The 19,341-nt window shown below is 59.1% G+C and overlaps 3 protein-coding genes across 22 annotated transcripts; 1 reads left to right on the top strand and 2 right to left on the bottom strand.

Moving 5' to 3' along the window:
• Window positions 1–486: 486 nt before the first annotated feature.
• Window positions 487–9,317, bottom strand: PLPPR2 (phospholipid phosphatase related 2). Of its 5 annotated transcripts, none has more exons than XM_042928474.1 (10): window positions 8,671–9,311; window positions 7,354–7,474; window positions 6,494–6,573; window positions 5,636–5,824; window positions 5,381–5,516; window positions 4,274–4,545; window positions 3,171–3,347; window positions 2,480–2,602; window positions 2,128–2,179; window positions 487–1,995 (listed from the first exon to the last, which is right to left on the bottom strand). In XM_042928474.1, exons 1-10 carry the CDS (start codon window positions 8,890–8,892, stop codon window positions 1,652–1,654), a joined length of 1,716 nt encoding a protein of 571 aa, XP_042784408.1. In that variant the 5' UTR covers window positions 8,893–9,311; the 3' UTR covers window positions 487–1,651. The 5 variants fall into 5 exon arrangements, with proteins under 5 accessions (XP_042784408.1, XP_042784409.1, XP_042784411.1 ...); XM_042928475.1 differs by having other exon boundaries at window positions 5,636–5,749; XM_042928478.1 differs by having other exon boundaries at window positions 1,864–1,995; window positions 2,496–2,602; window positions 5,636–5,749; window positions 8,671–9,317.
• A 52-nt stretch (window positions 9,318–9,369) lies between these two features.
• CCDC159 (coiled-coil domain containing 159) lies at window positions 9,370–15,869 on the bottom strand. Of its 10 annotated transcripts, none has more exons than XM_042928479.1 (13): window positions 15,752–15,841; window positions 14,229–14,344; window positions 13,894–14,117; window positions 12,670–12,703; window positions 12,277–12,365; window positions 12,104–12,185; window positions 11,710–11,917; window positions 11,000–11,085; window positions 10,845–10,921; window positions 10,376–10,497; window positions 10,066–10,148; window positions 9,595–9,708; window positions 9,370–9,441 (listed from the first exon to the last, which is right to left on the bottom strand). In XM_042928479.1, exons 1-13 carry the CDS (start codon window positions 15,760–15,762, stop codon window positions 9,437–9,439), a joined length of 1,251 nt encoding a protein of 416 aa, XP_042784413.1. In that variant the 5' UTR covers window positions 15,763–15,841; the 3' UTR covers window positions 9,370–9,436. The 10 variants fall into 10 exon arrangements, with proteins under 10 accessions (XP_042784413.1, XP_042784420.1, XP_042784418.1 ...); XM_042928486.1 differs by having other exon boundaries at window positions 10,066–10,095; XM_042928484.1 differs by having other exon boundaries at window positions 11,000–11,067.
• Window positions 15,870–15,892: 23 nt separating this feature from the next.
• On the top strand, window positions 15,893–18,483 carry TMEM205 (transmembrane protein 205). Of its 7 annotated transcripts, none has more exons than XM_042928495.1 (4): window positions 15,893–15,967; window positions 16,723–16,831; window positions 16,940–17,103; window positions 18,118–18,483. In XM_042928495.1, exons 2-4 carry the CDS (start codon window positions 16,732–16,734, stop codon window positions 18,421–18,423), a joined length of 570 nt encoding a protein of 189 aa, XP_042784429.1. In that variant the 5' UTR covers window positions 15,893–15,967; window positions 16,723–16,731; the 3' UTR covers window positions 18,424–18,483. The 7 variants fall into 7 exon arrangements, with proteins under 7 accessions (XP_042784429.1, XP_042784426.1, XP_042784425.1 ...); XM_042928492.1 differs by having other exon boundaries at window positions 15,928–16,006; XM_042928491.1 differs by lacking the exon at window positions 15,893–15,967 and adding an exon at window positions 16,021–16,163.
• Window positions 18,484–19,341: the final 858 nt, after the last annotated feature.

Below are 19,341 nucleotides of genomic sequence, written 5' to 3'. Positions count from 1 at the left end.
GGCACACAGTAGCTGATCCATAGTGTTTGTTGAATGAATGAGTGAATGAGTGAGTGAATGCATGAATGAATGAAATAAGGGGGGAAGGGAAGCAGATAACCCTTTCCTGGCTCCGGAATAACTCCATGGCCCGAATGGCCTGTCTGAAGCCCCTCAGACCTGCAGTGGGTTGTGGGGAGGTCTTGCCTCCATGCCCCTCCTACCCTCCTGGTTTCCACTGGGTCCTCAAGGGTTGGGTCTCAGCACAACCTCACAGTCAGAACCCTTGCTCTCATCCACGAAGCCAGGTTTTGGCATGGGGGTCCTAGTACCTTCACCCTATTCCCCAGGTCCTCTGCACCTGACCATAGTCAAAAACAGGCCAACTGCCTGGAGGAGGCGGTCGTGTGAGGCTGCTCACCATGTGTTTGTGTGCCTTACATGTGGCACTGTCTGCGTTTGACAGATGAAGAGACAAGAGAACGGAGAGGTTAATTAACTTTCTTGAAGTCACGCGACCAGGAAATGCTGAGCCAGGATTTAAACCCAAGCCGCTGGCTCAATGGCCCCACACTGCTTTTCCATATCACTCTCAGATACACTGTGACAATAAACCCTCACCCAACCTCACCTACAGACCCACAATTAAAGTCTTCCACACCCCAACACCTGGGGGAGGAGGAAGGCAGGTGGCCAAACTTCTGTTACAAACAGGTCTTTATTAAAGATAAGGTGGGGGCAGGAAAGGGGGGGCAGTATCTCCTCTGCCCACTGCCTTTGGCTGCCTGGGGCAGGGGAGCCCTCTCTGCTCCACCCATGCCCCCCATGATGGCACATCTGCATGAGGCTGGAGCCCGGGGTGGGGGGCAGTGTAAAGAACAGGAACAGACTCCAAGGCAAAAAAAAGTCCCTCCCACAGCCCTAATAACAGAGGGGTTTGAGGTGACCTGGGCACAGACAAGGGGAGAGACAGCACCCTGAACCCCAAAACCTCTGAACTGGGGCAAGCCCTGCGTAAGTTGGGAGTTAGGAGGGACTGAGTGAGAGGTTGCACATGGGGGAGGGGCTGAGAGAGGAAGGGGTGCTCCAAGAACCCTGCCACGGGGGAGCCTGCCCCCCGTTCTCCAGCTGGACTCTCTGATTCTGAGAGAGGACCCAATGACACAGGATGACCCCATCTCCCTCCTCTCCTCTGCACATGCTTAGACATTGGCGGTCCCCCATTGACTGGAATCATACCCACCCATCCTAGAAGTTCTGAAAACCAAGGACTCCTATTGGTTGTTCAGACACTGAACACAAACTGGAGTTACCCTCTTGCCTGAGGATTCTAAGACGTGAGGGGAGGCTCCATTGGCTGGAGTAAACTCCTTTTGAGTAGAAGTTTTAGAACTGGGGACTCCCATTGGCTCAGCAATGGCCAATGGGGTCAGGTTTGGGCCCTAAAAGAGCCATCCTGGGGGCAAGGGCCCACCTCCCAGTTATGCCCACTTGGATGTTCCAGAGGGCAAGAGAGGCAGGGGCCCCCCAAATGTCCTTCCAGCCAGCCTCTAACATCTAGGCCTGGCTGGTTTTTGCACAGGGGGCTTTGGCACTCACATGGCACACGCACACTCACGTGTGGCGGGGAAGGAATGGGGACCTGGAAGATTCTGGGTGGGTGGTGGGGCCTTCACAACAGGTGGTCACGGCTGGCAAACAGGTAAGGGCTGAAGTTGTCCCGGTGGAAGGGGGAGGGATAGAGTCCACTAAGGGTGTACAGGTCCCGAAGCAGGGGTGTGGGCAGAAGCAGCTTCCGACCACGTCCACCACCCCCACCCGGCCCCCCAGGCCCAGGGGAGGAGGGTGAGGGGCCCTGGCTGGGGGTTGGTGCTGGCAGGGGCAGGGGCAGAGGCAGGGGCGTCGGCTCAGACCTCAATCGAGGGCGGGGCACACGGGGCGACGAACACATGGCTGGAGCCCTGGAGGACACGCAGCTGGGGATCAGGTGGCCACGGCGGGCACAGTTCTGCGACTCTGGGGGTCAGGGTCAGAGGTCAGGGGATCAGAAAGCTTGGGAGGGGGCCACGAGAGCATAGGCGAGACCTCTGTGGCAGTGACTGGGACCTGGCAGTCCCCCCGGTTATCCCCCCACCCCTCGACACTCACTGGATGGGGTGAGCCGTGCCGGTGTCGAATGCGGCCTGCAGGCCTCGGGTTCCTGAGACAAAGAGGCAGAGGGAAGGGGCTAGCGGCCCCCTGGGCCCCGCCGGCCACAGCCATGAGGGGCTCTTTGGGCAGAGAGCCCAATGGAAAAGACAACTAGAGTTTTCCAGATTAACCATGACACATTCTTCTATTTTGTGTGACTGTCCCCCAGGACCTAGGTCCACAAAGACGAGCAATCCCTTTACTTCCCTGTGGCCCAGGGACCCCCACCTCTTGCCCGAATTCCTTGCCTCCTTGGTCCCCCTCCACCCACCACCCTCTCCAGCCGGGAGCAGACCCCGGCCCCCCTTACCTGGGCCACACTTAACTTTTCGAGGGGGCTGTCCATGGTGGGGGCTTGGCCCAGGTCTTCCCAGGGGGAGAACCTTCGGCCAGAGGGCCGCCGGCTCTGGAAGTTGTGTACAACGCAGGTGACCTGGGGCAGAGGGAGAGGTGCATTCGAAGCCTGAAGCCAATACTGTAGGCATTGTGTAAATACCATCCCCAGTTTTCAGATCGGGAAACTGAGGCTCAGTTAACCTCAGTTAACATTTTAGCAGCACATTTATGTGCCAGGCCCTGTTCTTTCTACTTTACTAAGAGGTGGGTACTATTATTATTTATCCCACAGGGCCACGACTAGGGAGAGACAAATAAAGCTAAGTCGTGCAAGGACAGGATCTGATCCTGTCTTTAAGTTTTTGATGCTTGGGACATTATGCGTTTTTGCACTAATTGTGATTTTTAAAAATATTTCATTAAGACATTATCTTTCTTGATTACCGAGTGTTTTGGTGCCCCCTTAAATTCTGCATTCATAGCGAGGACCTCACTCTACTTACCCTCGTCCTGTTATCCCATTTCACAGAGAAGAACATCTAGGCAGGGTGAGGGTAAGGGACTTGCCCAAGGTCACACAGAGGCCACACCCTTCACTATCATGTGGTCCTGCTTCTTGGGTCAGAGCTGACAGAGGGTCTCCCGTATGGGGATGGATGGCTCACCAGGAAGGTTGCGATGGCAGCGCCTGTCAGGAAGCCGGCCAGCACGTCAGACCAGTGGTTGCGGTACTCGGCCACGCGGACCACGCCCACCAGGAAGGCGGGGCACAGCAGGGCCAGGCAGAGCGAGGGTTTGACCAGGCGGGAGCCCTTCACTCGGAACACAAGCGTCACGTACATCTGCGGGAGCCGAACCAGTCAGGGGACACAGTGCAGTTTGCCGAACCCGGATACGGCATTCCGGGCTGGGGGCGTGGCCAGAATCTCTAGGAACGGGGCGTTGGGGCAAGAGGCTGCGGCCAGGGGCTCCAGGGAACAGAATCAGGGGAACAGGAGTTCGGGAATGGAGTCGTGAACTCCCAGTGGGCCCTTGCAGGGATGGGGGAGTGGCCAGGGCACCAAAGAGCAGAGGACAGAGTCTGGGGCCCAGGTCTCCCCAGGACCAGAGACAGGGGAAGACGCTTGCTAGGTTAACACAAAGCTTCAGGCCCAAAGGGTGTAGTCAAGGCTCAGGGGGCAGGTGCAAGAACTCCAGGAGGTGGAATCCCCAAAGCCCCGGACCACTGACAAGAATAGAAGCTAGTCATGAACACCAGAAAAAGGAGTCAAAGCAACAGGAGGTGCGAACCAGGGAAAAGCAGGGGACAAAGGAAATCCCAGTGGGTCAAGTCAGGGACATGGCCACATCAACAAAGGGCAAGGACAAAAAGGCTCCAGGGGACCAAGTGGAAAGCACCTCTGTCCAGTCTCCCAGCCAGTATCTAGCACCTGTAGCATCATGGGGACATGGCTAGGCCCCCGGAAACGGAGTCCAGTGTTCCAGGAACAGCGTTTTGGTCCCGCAGGGCGGAGCCAACAGCCTCCTTTGAGTACAGCATTCCTGGGTCAGGCAGCGTGGCCAGACCCAAAAGGGGCAGTCACGAACACAGCAAGAAACTCAGACTCTGGGACCGGCCATCCAGAGGGGTGGGGCCACCCTAGGGACCGTGTCACAGCACCCGGGCATAACTTTACCCTGGGAAGGAATCAGAGGCTCCAGCCTAGGGTGGCCTCCTGCCCACTGGCCGCCCCCCCCCCCACTTTTGTGCCCCTATTTTGGGGCTCACCGCCGTGTAGGTGACCGCGTAGGCGCAAAGGGCAGCATCCTTGCAGGGGAAGGCACGGCGCGCAGCGGCCACCAGGCTGGGGCTGCCGGCACAGGCACCCTGGTCGGTGACGAAGCGGTCGGGCCCCGGCCTGTCAGGCGAAGGCGGTGGGCAGCCCAGGGCCGTGTAGTTGGGGCGACACACGGACAGGAAGTGCGGTGTGGGGTTTCCAGTCACCACCTGCCCAGCGTTGGCGAAGATGGTTGTGGTGAAGAGGCCGAAGGAGTAGACCCCTGGGGGTGGGGTGGGAGACAGGGTTCATGCTGGGCCCCTAAGATGCCAGGGGCCCGCCTCCTGCGAGCCCCTATGGCTCATCTGGGCGTCCTGTCTCCTTGCTGCTGTGACCGTCATTAAAGCACAGCTGAGAATCCCTCTAAAGCCATATCACATTACAGCTGGGCCAAGGTCCTCTTCCCTTGATGGCACTCTGAGCATCTTGCCTCTCTCTCGGATTGCTGCCATATCAGGAGGGGGTCCGCCCCTGGGACCCCCATATATCCAGGCCCAGGACCCCTCAACAGCATTACATCAGGATTGGGCCTATGCCTGGAACCTCCTAGGACGATCCTGATGGCATTTCTGGGCCTTTCTGCACCTGTCCTGGACTCACTGAGTCGATCACTTTTTCCCCAGACGAACAATTAGCCAGAGCTGTATCTGTAGCCTTCTGTCACAGACGCCACCGTTTGGGATGAGCTCTGCCCCTCCCCTACATTTCTCTGCCACTTGTGGCTGGGATCGCACTTAAAGCACAGTGGGATCTCACCGTCCTGTTCAGGGTGCGGTGGAAGGTGGGATGGTATTTGGGCTGGGCCTGTGTCCCCCTTTTTGGCCTTGAGATTCTCCCTGTAGCAATCTGGGAGCCCTCCCGGTTGCCATCATGGTTGGCTTAGGCCCCACCCATGTCCCTAGAACCTCCATCATGCCTGGCCTCAGCCCAAGTCCCCTTTTGCTCCAGGAAGTCACCGTCATGAGAGTTCTAGGCCCTCTGCCCTACAAACTTCTTATTATGGCTGAATCTGGCCCATGTTTCCTTTGCACAGCCGACCGGCCGGCCATGTCACTCACCCAGGAAGCGGACCAGCCTCCGCAGTGGGGGGCTGAAGCGGCAGCAGGCCCCTGACACGATGGTGCTCTCCCCGATGATGGGGACGGCGGAGGGTGGCGCGGGGAAAAAGGCACGCGCCAGCTCCCCCAGCAGGATCTGTGGGCAAGATCAAGGCAGGGTCTTCCTGGCCTTCAAATCCAACCCTCCCCCCACCCCAACACCTCCACCTCGCCCTCCCGCTGCCTGGGCCTGCCCAAGGCTACCCCCAGTCTCACCGTGAGGGTGGGCCCAGCAGTGACTAGGGCATAGATGAGAGCAGGAGGCACTCGGCTGGCAGCCTCAGGCCCCGGGTAAGGCTTCGCATAGGTACTGTCATAGCAGAAGAACCCCTGGGTGTGCACGGGGAAGGTGTCCGTGAACTCCAGGCGGTAAGCGAGCAGGACCACGATGCCCAGAAGCACTGACTGCCACCCAGTCACGGCGGAGAGATAGAGAGAGAAGAGACAGGGTCAGGTCCAAGCTGGGGCCGTGGTGAGAGACAGAGATGGGGGGGGGGGAGAGAGACAGAGAGATCAAGACTGAGAGAGATAAAAAGGGTGAGAGAGAGCGAGAGAGAGGTGGAGAATGGTCAGGGACTGGCAGACACAAAAAATGGAAACAGAAGGTGGGAGAGGTGGGAGAGGAGGCGAGGGGAAGGGAGAAGAGAAAGAGAAGGGACTCAGAATGGGAAGGAAAGAGGAGATGAGATTAGGGAGAGCGAGAGTGAGGACTGGGCCAGGGCTCAGACCAGAGAGAAGGGTCAGTCGGTGGGGGGAGGACAGACCAACAGGGAAGAAGATAATAGCACAATCCTTGCTGGGGGTGTCATACTAACCCTCATCCGTGACTTATAATACATTTTACCTTCATAACCACGCTAGGAGAAAGGGACTCTATGTGCCTATTTGACAGACAAGGAAACTGAGGCTCGAGAGCAGGGTATGCGAGGTACCCAGGGTTCTGCGGGAAGGACGGACAGAGCGGGATTCGAACTCTGGGAGTGTGGCTCCTGAACGCACCTCCTCCCGGCTGAGGGTCTGGGAGCGAGTCAGGGGGGCACGCAGGTGCAGGCAGAGAGTTCCCGGGTTCCTCACCTCCACGAAGACAAAGCAGGGAATGATGGAGAAGCTCCTCTTCAGCTGAGGTCTCCCTCCAGCCATGGTGAAGGCCGGGCCTGCGGAGGTGGGGAGGGAATGGGGCGGCCAGGGCGGGGCCCCTTAGGCCCCAACACTACAACGAAGGAGTCCCGGCCCCACCCACTGAGCCTCCTGGCCCGGACTCTGGACATCCAGGACGCTGCCCATCGGAGGCTCCGGCCTCCCCTGACCCAACCGGCGGTCAGCCTCTGCCAGGGATCCCAGAGGTTCTCCAGTGGTCTCCCCCGACAGCCCACAGAGGAGATTCAGACCCCATGCCTTTCAGGAGGGCCTTCCTCCTTACCCTGTAGGTCACCTCCCCTCGGCCTCTGGAAGAGGCTTCTTCCGCTTAATGGGACCCCTCCCCCACAGAGAAGGATCCATTTAGAAGGGATCTAGGCCCCCACTGGTTTTTAGGGGACCTCATCCTCTTTCTCCGTGTGCTTTATAAGGGACCCCCATGCTCCGTGGCCCCCACCCCTACCAGGCTCCTCCTCTAAACGCCTTCCCCCATGGCCCATAGGAGCCTCTCTCTCCTGTCCCCATGGGCTGTGCCTAACTGGTTTGGGCTGATGGCCAGGCCCTCCTTCTCTCCCAGCTGCCTCTCCCTCTCCCCCTCTTCCCAGCCTGTCTGCTTCTCTGGATCATGAGGGGGCTCTCTTCTCCCAACAGGCCCCCTCTCCCCAATATGTAACCTCAGTCCCCAGCACGGAGGGGCCAACACAGCCACACCTGCTCGACCCATTCTCCCAGGCTGACCTCACCTGTGAAAAGGCCCTATGGCTTCCCACAGGCCTCCGCCACACCCACAGACTCACAGCCGCTCCTGGCGGCCAGCAGGACGGGGATGGTCAACCCCATTGCACAGAGGTGGAAACTGAGGCCCAGGAAGGTGAGGGTAGGCACTCTGGGTCCAGTGCCCCATCCACGCAGCTTGCTCTGCAGTGTGACATGTGGGGTAAGGGTCACCAGATATCTCAGATGCGCACCTGGCCACGGCCCCTCACCCTTCCAGAGACACAACCACACGTGCTGGCATCCCTAGGGTACACAACTCGGCCACAGCCTCCGTGGCCAACACCACACACACGGCACGGCGTTTGTCCATCCCCCAAACAGGGATCCAGGGCCTGCCGGGTGTTAGGCACTTGGCTTGTGGTGAACAAGACGGGCCTGCTCATTCAGACAGGTGCCCAACACCCACTCGCACACAACGGTACACTCACACACACGGCACAGTGTGCACACGGCCTGTCACAGACACCCACACAGATCAAACAATCCCCCCCCCACACACACACACACACAGACTCAGGGACACAAGAGGAGGCCCTTCACACATTTCGCAGCCCCGCATACAGCCCCACACAAGCGCTCACCCCCGCCCCCCATCGTCAGGGACATACTCGCAGCACACTTCGGAGCGACATCCGAAAGAGTCACCGCACACAGTGGGGGTCATCAGCCGGGCACAGCGTCACGCCCCCAATTGCCAGGCACTCAATGACAGCCACGCACATTAACAATCTCTCATCCACGCGGACACTCATAGGAGACGATGTCATCCACCAGCTCAGCCACACGGCTACACAAGGGCACATACATGGACCGTGACACGGATTTGCACGCCGAGCCACACAAGAGAGGCGCGTGATCACCGCCACACTGAAACATAGAAATGGGCCCCCCCCACACCATCGGGAGGGACACACAATGGCAGTCATGTGCACACAACCACACAGCCACACACACCCTCAGAGTGATACCCCGTGACGACAGCCACACAACGACAGCCCCAAGAGACAGTCACACGCGCGCCACACAGGCATCGCCAAAGCCACACAATTGCAGTTACACAACCACACACTGATACATAATGACAACCACACAATCACAGTCACCCTCACCACCGCCGCTTGGCTTCTCGGGTCCGGGGTCCCCTCTCCACGCTCCCCTCCCCGAACCCGGTCCGCGAGCCCCAGCTCACTGCCTCCCCTCCCCCTCCCTGGGCTGGACCCACAGGGGACCCGACCCGCAGGAACTGAACCTTGGCCAGACAGACAGACCGAGGATCGGAAGCCCGCGAGAGGGGGGCGGGGGGGGAGCAGGGGGCGCCCCAAGCCCCTCTCCCTCACCGGGTCGAGGCTGTCACCGCCTGAGCCCCCGCTCCGCTTAGAAGTCACCCGGGCAGCAGGACGAACAGACGGACGGCAGGCCCGGCGGGCGGACGCGGAGATGGGAGACTCCGTCGGCCCCGCCGAGCCGCGCAGACTCAGCGACGGGGCGAGGGGCGGGGCCTCCGGGCGCCTCATTTGCATAACCCTGTGAGGCGGGGACTCGAGGCGTCTTATCAGCATGGTCGGGCGGGGCCACCGTTGCTCTTGGGGACCAAGAGCGTTAGAACAAATTCGGGAGGGAATGAAGGCTGCAGGTGGAGGGAGAACTAGGTGGTGGGGGCGCTGAGGGGAAGAGGAGGGCAGGGTGTGAGAGGGTGACCCTGGGCCTCGACCCTCTCCCGGTGCCTCAGTTTCCCCTTTGGGGCAGTACAGGCAGCAGGCTGGATGGCCTGGGCCCCCCCGAAAGGAACTCTGGTGGCTAGTATAACGAGCCCGTCTGGACACTCTTATCTGGACAGACTGCCCCCTGACTTTGTTATATACTAAATCTGGCCTCACTCTGTCCCCTGACCCTAAGCCTACATATCCTGAACAGCCTCTGGGGTCTCCACACCGCCCCCAACCCTGGGAAGTAAACTAGGGTGGGGAAGCGGCCGGGGTGGGGGGGGGGGGAGGATCATTCTCAGGCATAGGAAGCAGCAGGAGCAAGTCCACAGGTGGAAGAAGGTCTTGGCTAGTTTATTTTCTCTCTGGAGGGGTCTTCAGGGAGAGCAGTCCCGGCTGCTCAGGCTGTGGAGAGAGAGTAGGGTCAGGGCCCGGCTTAGCCCAGAGGACCTCAGGGCTGGAGGTCAGGGAGCCAATGCCCCGGTTGGGAGCTGGGAGGGTCCATTCCAGGGGGGGCCAAGAGGGGAAGGGTGGGGTGAGGCAAGGGGGGATCCGCACCAGGTGGGAAGGAGTGGCTCTTGTTGAACGGTGGCTGGGAAGGGTTCTGGTCTGAGTCTGAGTCCGAGTCCCAGGAGGGGAACAGAGGGCTCAGGCATCGGTGCCCCTTGTAGCCTGCAGGAGGGGCAGGTGCAATTCTGGCCTTTTACCCACGAGCCCTGAATGTGACCCTTGAGTGGCATCATGATCAGGGGCCAGTGGCCCTTGATTATGCCACTTGAATGTGAGCCAACGCGATACCAAAGTATGACCTCAGTGACCCCTGAATTTTACCCCACTGATCTTTTAAAAAGATCCCAGCAACCCTGAGTGACCCCTGGATGGAAATCCTTAATACGACCCTAGAACAAGATCCAACAGATGTGGCCCCTGAACACGGCCTCTGAACGTGACCTCTATGTGTGTAACTGGAGAAGGAACCCCCCACAGCTGCCCCCCCCCCGCCCCAGAGGGCATCTCATCCCCCCTCACCCCTGAGGTTCCAGTCCCTGGGGGAGCCCCCTGCGGACATGGTGAAGCCATCAAAGGAGTTCTGCAGCAAGTGCACGGCGGACCTGCAGGGAGATGGGGAGGTGGGGGCCCTGGCGGACTCCAGGCTGCTCAGGGCTGGGGCAGGAGGGCCATGGTGGGGACACGGGTAGAGGTGAGTCCTGGGAGGAGAGGGACGTCTGGACTCAGGTGGGTTCCGGGTTCTGGTGGTCGCTGCTTGATCTGACTGGTGGGAGGGCAGGGGGGGCGGTGAGGGTCAGGAGTCAGAGGTTAGGTGGGAGCAGGGCGTCACCATATGTCACTCAGCTCCTTTTGGAGGTCACCCCTCCAGGAGCCACTGCCTCCTGGTGGCATCTCCTCAGTCTCCGGCCAGTCGGAGGTCTCATGCCCCTGCTGCTTCATCTTGGTCAGGACCTGGGGCCGAGGTGGGGGTGGGGGGCGGGGGATGTTAGTTAGTACAATAATACTAACAAAGACCATGGTGAAAAACGCTCACTGTGTATTACACGTCAGGCTGCCCTCAAAGTGTTTAACATTCGGTTCACGCAGCTACTCCTTCAGGTAGGGAGGGACTGTTATGCCCATTATATGGATGGGGAAACTGAGGCCCAGAGAGATGAAGTGGTTTGACCACAGTCACAGAGCAGTAAGTGGCAGAGCTGAGATTTGAACCCAGACCTTCCAGGCCCAGTCCTATGGAGGAGGCCGACAGAGATTCCCCCTGCCCCCAACTCCCACAGGGTCCCGTCCTCTCCGCTCACCTTGCGGCACTTCACCTGTGTCTTCTGCACCTTCTGGATGTTCATCAGGTTCTCCGTGATCTCGTCCTCCTGAGCCTCTGTGGGGGGGAGGGGACTCAGGGGGGCCAGAGCTGCAGAAGGACCCCCCCTCCTGGCTGTGGGCTCCGGGCACTCACGGAGCTTCTGATAGATGAAGGTCACCTCCTCCCGCACCAGTTCCAGCTCCTCCCACAGGAACTTCTTGCTGAGGGGACAGTGCAGCCTAGACCCACAGTCCCTGCTCAGCCTTCGGCCTCCTATTTCCTGGCCTTCTGCCCTCCCGTTTGCCAGCCTGACTCCTCAAGCCTCCAACTCCCATGTTCCCATCTGGTCAACCACCCCCCCACACCCCCCCAGGGTCTGCCCCTTCCCGCAACCTGCCAGCCCACTTTGCCCCTCCTACGGCTACTCCCCCACCTCCAATCCTTCCCCCTCGTCCTCGCCTCCTGACCTCCGGCCTCCCGTTGCCTCAGCCTCTTGCTGCCTGGCCTCCGTCTCCCGCCTTCTGCCCCTCTGGCCTCCCATACTCTACTCCCATACCCTCAGCCTCTCCTCCCTCCGGTTTCCCAGGTCACCTCCAGTTTCCTGATCCTCTGCTCTCTCTCCCCATCCCATCTCCAGCTTCCTGTCTTCCCTGCCTTCTGGCCTCCAGCTTCCCACACACCCTTCCACCCCCCCCCCCCCATTGCTTCACTGCCTCCTCATCCCCTCGTCTGTTCTCCAAGCCTTCCAGAGTCCTAGTCCCCCTTACTCAGGCCTCTCCCACCCGCCTCATCCCACCTTCGGTTCCTTCTCCCTGAGCCTCCCCCCACAGCCATCTCCCACCTGCCCTCCTGATGTTGCCCACCTGTCCCGGATCTCCTGGGCCAGCAGCTGCAGACAGCGAGTGGTGCGGGCCCTCTCTACCTCCTCACCGTCACGCAGGGTCCTCTGTAGCCCTTGCAGGCCTTGAGCCAGGGCCCCATACAGCTCCTGCCGTCCCTGCTCCGCGCCCCACCTGTGTCGCTCCTTCTCTGCCTGGCGGCTCATGGGGCTCAGCACCTCTGCAGATGAGACTGGGATCTTGACTGAGCCCCATCCACGCCTGCGCCCAGCTTTGAACCCAGCTTGCCCTATCCCCGGCCAGACCCTGACCCTGACCCTGACCCTAGACTCGCCCAACTTCTTTCACCTTGGGCTAACCCAGCTGACCTCAACAGGACCAGCCCCCAGCCTGACTTTGACCCTTGGCCAGTCCTCACCTTCAAGCTGTTGGATCTTGATTTGCTGCAGGCAGCTCTCCTTCTCCAACATGGTCACGGAGTGGTTTAGGAACTCGAAAGCCTGCGAGGAAGAGGTGGGGCTTGGGGACAGGGGCAGGGAGCGGGAGAACAGGGCCAGAGGTTGCTGAGGGCGGGGCAGAGGTGGCTCACACCTTGGTCTGGGCCTGTAGCTGGCTCTTGAGTGACTCCAGCTCGCATCGCAGGTGCTTCTGGGAGTCGGGAATCATCATGGTGGACTTAACTATGAGCAGAGGTAAGAGTCAGCCAAGGCCAGGAGGGGTGGGGGCGGGGGCAAGGTGGGGTCAGGGGTCAGCAGAAACTCAGGGGAGAGCGAGGGGCAGGGGCAAAGTAAAGAGCTAGGGTCTTTGGAGGCTGAGGTAGAGAGGCAGGCGTGCGGGACAAGGTCAGGGGCAAAACTCCAGCTGATGCTGGGGCAGGGATAAGTGGCCAGCAATGGCGTGGCTCCTCCCAGGCCAGGGCAGAGGGTGGAGGTAGGACCTGGCAGATCTTCCACACACGGTCGTGTTGGGAGGGAGGTTTCTCACCTTTGACTTTGGGAGAGCTGGCCTCCAAGGGCTTCTAGGAAACAGGGACATGAGGGCAGTAGAAATTCATCTCTGTGTTTCTCCTTGCTCACCCCAACCCATTGTGTGTGGGGCTGGGCGTGAATTGGGTCTGCTGAGTGCTGGGTGTCCCGGACCCTGCGTGCAGGCAAAGCTGCCTCTATGCACCTGTGCGCACCACCGCCCACCCCACCCCCACCCCCTGACCGGCCCACACACGGTCAGAGGTATACTTGTGTGGCTTGTCCCCTACTTGCGCACGCCCGGGGGCTGCCCCTGTATGACAGCACACGCCTGCAGAGCCCCGTCCCTGGCTTGGGCTCAGGCAACGGCCCTCCTCCTTAGGGGCAAATGACATAGGCCATGCCTGTGGGGAGCTCCAGCAGCCCCGAAGCACAACCACGCACGATCATTGAAACACAGCTACAGCCACACAAGCTCGGACACAGCCATGCCCGCCAGGTGGTAAAACCCAGGGCATCCACCCGCCTCCATCTCAGACGCACGACCACAACCACCACCATAGACACAATCACAGACAAGACCCCACAAAGAAACAATCTTGCGTCCCTTCCATTCATCCCTTCATCCACTCATTTAAGACATTTTTGGGGCGCCTGGGTGGCTCAGTCGGTTGAGGGTCCGACTTTGGCTCGGGTCATGATCTCGCGGTCTGTGAGTTCGAGCCCCGTGTCGGGCTCTGTGCTGACAGCTCAGAGCCTGGAGCCTGCTTCGGATTGTCTCCCGCTCTCTCTGCCCCTCCCCCACTCATCCTCTGTCTTTCTCTGTCTCAGAAATAAATAAACATTAAAAAAAAAAAAAAAGAGGGGCGCCTGGGTGGCGCAGTCGGTTAAGCGTCCGACTTCAGCCAGGTCACGATCTCGCGGTCCGTGAGTTCGAGCCCCGCGTCAGGCTCTGGGCTGATGGCTCGGAGCCTGGAGCCTGTTTCCGATTCTGTGTCTCCCTCTCTCTCTGCCCCTCCCCCGTTCATGCTCTGTCTCTCTCTGTCCCAAAAATAAATTAAAAAAAAAAAAAAAAAAAAAAAGACATTTTTAGTGTGGGCCGGCTGAGCACCGGGTGCTGTTCTGGGTGCTGAAGACACACATCTTGAGGAGGACCCCTCCCCCTCCCCCATGGCTCCCTCCCTAAGTCCCGGAGCAGTAGACTGTGGTGTGGCCAGGAGGGGTTTCCCCGGGTGGGGGTGACCTTAGCGACGCTGTGATGCCTCTTCAGGTCCTGGTCATTACACTGCTCCTGTGAGTCTGGGGTCTGGATGAGAGGAGACCCACACAACTGAGGCCCTGAGTCCCTCCCAGGCCTCCAGTCTATACTCCGCACTGTGTTCTCAGAAGCAGCTGGCCCCAAGATCTCTGGCTCTGGGGTCCTGGACCAGTGAATGGTATAGTCCAAGGTCTTGTCTGAGGAAGAGTCTGAACAGAGGGTGGGGGTGGGAGAATGAGGGGCTGAGGGCTTTCTGGGGCCAACCCAGAGCCCTCCAGCCCCTCCCAGCTCCCCAGCCCTAGGGAAGTGCCTCAACAAACCCCAGTACTTGTCACACTTCCTGTTAGCAGGCACACACACGTTGGAGGGCAAGGGAGATGAGGAGCAGGGCAGAGAGTAGTCAGGGTCCTGGGGTAGGCCAGCCAGGAGAGGGTCGCTTCAACAAGGGGGGGACAGGGGGCTGCCCTGAGACCAGCCCCCATGTCCTGACACCCCCAGACCTTCCCTAATACCCCAGAGAGGCCTCAGCCCTGAACCCAAGGCCTCCCAGTTATGGCAGGAGCAGAAGCTGGATGAAAGATGATCCCAGCCCCAGGCATTGGCTGGGTAGTGAGAAGGATCCAGAAGACCCCCCCACAGGAGAAAGTGAGGCCTCGGAAGAGCCTAAAAGCAAAAAAGGATCTTGGCATCGGGCACTAAAGGAAGGGCATTCCCGGCAGGGAAGAGCGTGTTCCAAAAGCATGGAGGTGTGGAACCGCGTGCTCTGTGCTGGTAAATTCAGGATGGCTAAGGTAGGGTCCAAGAGGAAGCGGGAGGTTAGCAGGGCAGCTCAAGCAAGGCGCTGAAAGCCAAGCAGGGCAGTTTAAAAACACAACTCTCGGTCTCACATTCATGCCCCCTGTTCAACATTCCAGTGTTGTCAGGGCTGGTACAGATGGAGACCTGGGGCAGATCTGCCTGGAAAAACTCGCAGGTGAAAGGCATTCTGTCCTGAGTCACATTCAGCCAAAAAGCCCACACTCTAGGGCTTTTCCTTCTGCCCTTGCTGGGCTGGCTGGTGCCCTTCCTCTGGCCCAGTCCTCCTAAAAGACTCCTCTATGCCCTTCACAACTCTACTCAGCATTTGCTTTGTAAAATCTTCCTTAGTCTTTTTTTTTTTTTTAAGCTCATATTTTCTGAGCACCGCACTGAGTGCTGGGCACCACCATAAGCACTCACTGGGTCTTTATACCCATTTTGCGATATAGGAGCTTTTCTTCTGCCCGAAATGTTCTAGGCTACCCCTTCAAGAATCACTGTCTCGGGAGGCCCGCACTTCCAGAGGCAGCAGAGCATGATGATTAAGCGAGGAGACTCTCCAGCTGGGTGACCTGGGTTCGAATCCTAGCTCTGCCCCTTCCTGGCTGTGTGATGTTGGAGTTATTGAACCTCTCTCCATGCCTCGGCGTCCCCAGCTATAAAAATGGGATGTCATACTATCCACCTTGCTGGGTTATTGTGATTAAGTAAATTAATCTATGCCAGTGCCTGACATACAGTAGTGGGCAACTGTCCTCCCACGTCACGCTGAGAACCTGGGAAACCATAGGAGCCCTGGGAGGCTTGAAGGGAAAAAGGAAAGATGCATTTCTGAGCCCCAACTGCGGGCAGGTCCCCAGTCGAGCCCCCCTCCCTTCCCCATAACCTTCCTCCTACCCCTCCCACATCATCTGTTTCTCCTGCTGTCTCCGGGAGAATTCTTGGGGGAAGGGGGCGGGGTCATTAGCCTGAGCCCCGCCCTCCGGACCGAGAATCCTGCGCCCTCCTGGCTCCCTACCCCCTTCCACCCCCACCTACCACATACCACCTGCTCATGCTCTCCCCTCAGGGACCGCAAAGCCAGTCCCCAGCTGTGACGCTGAAATTTGATCCCGTGGGGACACCATCGCATTAAAACGCGCAAAGCCTAAAGGTAGAGTCACAGAGAGGGGTGTGGCTGACATTTTAGCTCCGCCCCCTCCGATGCAGCCAAAGGCCTCATTGGCGCCTTCCTGCTTCCGCCGATCTTAGGAGCCGCGGTGTAATTGGATAAAATCTAGTCGACGGGGCGGGATTCCAGGCTGGTTTCCGCTAATCGATTAGTCAATATCCAAGAGGGTGGTGCGGGGGGCGGCAGATCTAAGATCCAATTGGCTTCGGACTTCGCTGGGAGGCGGGATGAATTCTTGAGAGGTGGCTGACGAGGTCTGCGGGCCACCTAGGAGCGCGGGAGTGAGGTAGCAAGCCCAGGCCACCTGCCCTACGAGATACGGCCTGGGTGCCTCTGTTCTCGGACTCCTGGGTGCTGCGGGTTGAGGTCTGGGTGCAGTGGTAGGGTCGGTGTCCTCGGGATGAGATTTGAGGTTTCCCAGGATTCGACGGGATCTCCGGGGGTGCTATGGGGATCTTCGTAGTGATATCCGGGCTCCTGAGATGAGAACAGGGGTCTTTACTGTCACAATTAGGTCCCTGAGCTGATTGGGGGGAATCACTAGGAAGACCTCTGAATACCCAGGGCTGTGAATTTGTACTCCTGGGCCTAACTGAAATTTTCAGCTTTCGGAGGCGGCGTGGATGCTGGGGTCCAGAGAGCCTGAGATCTTGAAGGCTGACATTTGGAGAGATGGGGTTGGAGGTTGTCACAGGACTGTTCTGGGTCCTCCCCACTCCCATTCCCCGGGCTGGTATCCCTTGATCTCTGCTGGGTTGGCGGTGACCCTGGCCTTGAGCAGGCTCACAGGCTGAAGGCCATGGGGCAAAGGTAAAATTCTGAGCCACCCGGTGCCTCTTTCCCAGGCCTGCAGGATGGAGGAAAATGGGAATCCAGGAAGCCTGATTAAGATGGTCCATCTACTGGTCTTGTCAGGGGCCTGGGGCATGCAAATGTGGGTGACCTTCGTCTCAGGTAGGCACCCTCCACCTGGACATCATGGGTGCCCGGGGTGGAGACAGGAATTGGGGGGGGGGGACCTGGAACCGTCCTAACAGGAGTGTGGTCCCTTGTACCCCACAGGCTTCCTGCTTTTCCGGAGCCTGCCCCGACATACCTTCGGCCTCGTGCAGAGCAAACTCTTCCCTTTCTACTTTCACATCTCCATGGGCTGTGCCTTCATCAACCTCTGCATCTTGGCTCCACAACATGCCTGGGCTCAGCTCACATTCTGGGAAGCCAGCCAGGTATGCGGGCTTGGGCTCCACTGCCCTCTGGAGACTCGTTCCCAAGACCCCACTGAGCACCTATGGCTATACCTTTGTGAGAACTAAAAACAAAAACAAAAACAAAAAACAAGCATCTGCACCTTCCTGGTGGGTACAAAGCTGGGCTCTGGACACCCTTGAGCAGTGCACAGCCTGCACAACCATCACTAGTAGCCCTGTCTATCCCCCAGCGTCTCTCTGCTGGCTGCTGCTCCCTCTCTTTTCCCTGGCTAGGCCTGTGGCCAAGTTGTGGTGACTCAGCTGGGTTGGGGCAGTGACCCCAGCTCATTGTTTAAAAACCAGCCCGACTGGGAATTTACAGTTCCCCACTCCCATCCACACTTTTTCCCAGCCACCAGGCAGGGAACCGTCTCTGCATCTCATATTTCTCTATCCTGCCCTCCCCCTGCCCCCCATTATGTTCCGCAGCTGTAGGCAGGTGAGGCCTGACAAAGGTTTCCAGAATAATCCCACTGAGACAGGGCAGGACTATCTGTGACTAGAACTTACAGGACTTTCGCTTCACTCCCTGTGGGCCCAGTCTCGGCTTCTGGAGTCTGGGCGGGGTTCACAGAGGAGATGGACCCCGTCTTAGTCTCTCTTTGGGTGGGGGGGGAGGGTTATGGTGTTCTGTCTCTGTTTGGGAAAGAGAGGTTCTGCCCTGAGATGCCCCCAGTTTGGGGGAACAGGAAGGGAGGAGACAAGGCTGTGTTGTGGAAACTTCCAGTCTGGGTATCAGAGGAGGAGAGGCTCAGAAGGTGTTGGGGGGAACAGAGGAGACAGTGATAGAGCCTTTCCTTAGGAGCTGCTGGCCTCAAGGGTTTGAGAGCCAGAGCTCTGTTTGGGGCCTCTAGACTGGGTTCGGGGAAGGAGAGGGAGGCCTTCGCTTTGACCTAATGCTGTCTCCCACCCCGCTCTGGGCTTCTAAGGACGCAGGGGGACCCCTCCTGCCTCCTGCGCATGACTCACCTTGCCCTTCCACCACCCCGCCAGCTCTTCCTGCTGTTCCTGAGCCTCACGCTGTCCACCATCAACGCCCGCTGGCTAGAGCCCCGCACCACGGCCGCCATGTGGGCCCTGCACGCGGTGGAGAAGGAGCGGGGCCTGGGCGGGGAGGTGCCCGGCAGCCACCAGGGCCCCGACCCCTACCGCCAGCTGCGGGGACAGGACCCCAAGTACGGTGTCCTCCGCCAGATCTTTTTCCGCTACCATGGCCTGTCCTCCATGTGCAACCTGGGCTGCGTCCTGAGCAACGGGCTGTGTCTGGCGGGCCTCGCCCTGGGCCTCAGTCGCCTGTAGCACCCGCTGCCTCTCTGGCCCTGCTCAGGGCCCCGGTGTCAATAAACACTTCTTTGGAAACGGCTGCTGTCATTTTTCTCCCAACCGGAAAGCTGGCAGAGGGGGGGGCCAGGGTAGAGCCTCGCTGCCTCCTTCACGTGGCCTGATGATTCGGGATGTTACCATCACAGCCCCCAAGCTCTTCCCATAACAGGGCCCATTGACTGGGCTCTTCCGTGTGCCGGACACGGCGCCGACCGTTGCACAAACCGTGTCTTATTGTAACAATGGCTGGTTCTGATCCCTAGGGAACAATCGTATTTCCCACCCCCCTGACATCGGGGACGGCCACAGGACTTGCCAAAGCCACGGAAATGTGAAGAGTCACGGGCGTGGGAGCCCGTGCACGGTTAGCCACATTTTCCCCTTCACCACAATGACCAGGGTGAGTGAGAAGCACGCTTTGGATGTTGCGTGCCATGGAGATTTGGGGACTGCTTGTCACTGATCCCACGAGGCCCTTCCTGAATCGTGCATGCCCGACCCACTCGTGATAGCCCTGAGAGGGAGCTACTACTGTTCCTGGAAGCAACAGGGGACCCGGAGAAGTGGCTTCAGGTGCAGTTACTGGGGTATGGATCCCAGCAAAGCCTGCAGATCCTCTCATGGCTTGAAGAAAAACTCTGGGGCCTCGGCTGGGCCTGGATGCCAAGTGTGTCCCGCAAGGGACTGCCGGGCTCTGAACCTCCATTTCCTTATCTGTAAAAGGTTTTAATTCTAAGGGCCCGGAAGTGTATTTCGCAGGGACTAGCCGGCTTTAGGGTCAGGCTTTGCACTTTACAAACACTGTCTCCGATCAGAGCCTTCACGCAGCGCTGTGCGGTAGGGACTCTTGTTATGGACCCCTGGACGGTTGGGGAACCGGGCCCGCGGGGTTAA

This window comes from Panthera leo, chromosome A2 (assembly GCF_018350215.1).
Source record: "Panthera leo isolate Ple1 chromosome A2, P.leo_Ple1_pat1.1, whole genome shotgun sequence".
In the NCBI taxonomy this organism is placed as follows: domain Eukaryota; kingdom Metazoa; phylum Chordata; class Mammalia; order Carnivora; family Felidae; genus Panthera; species Panthera leo.
Note: the sequence above shows the minus strand (reverse complement) of the source record. Positions and strands in the feature narration are given on the sequence as shown.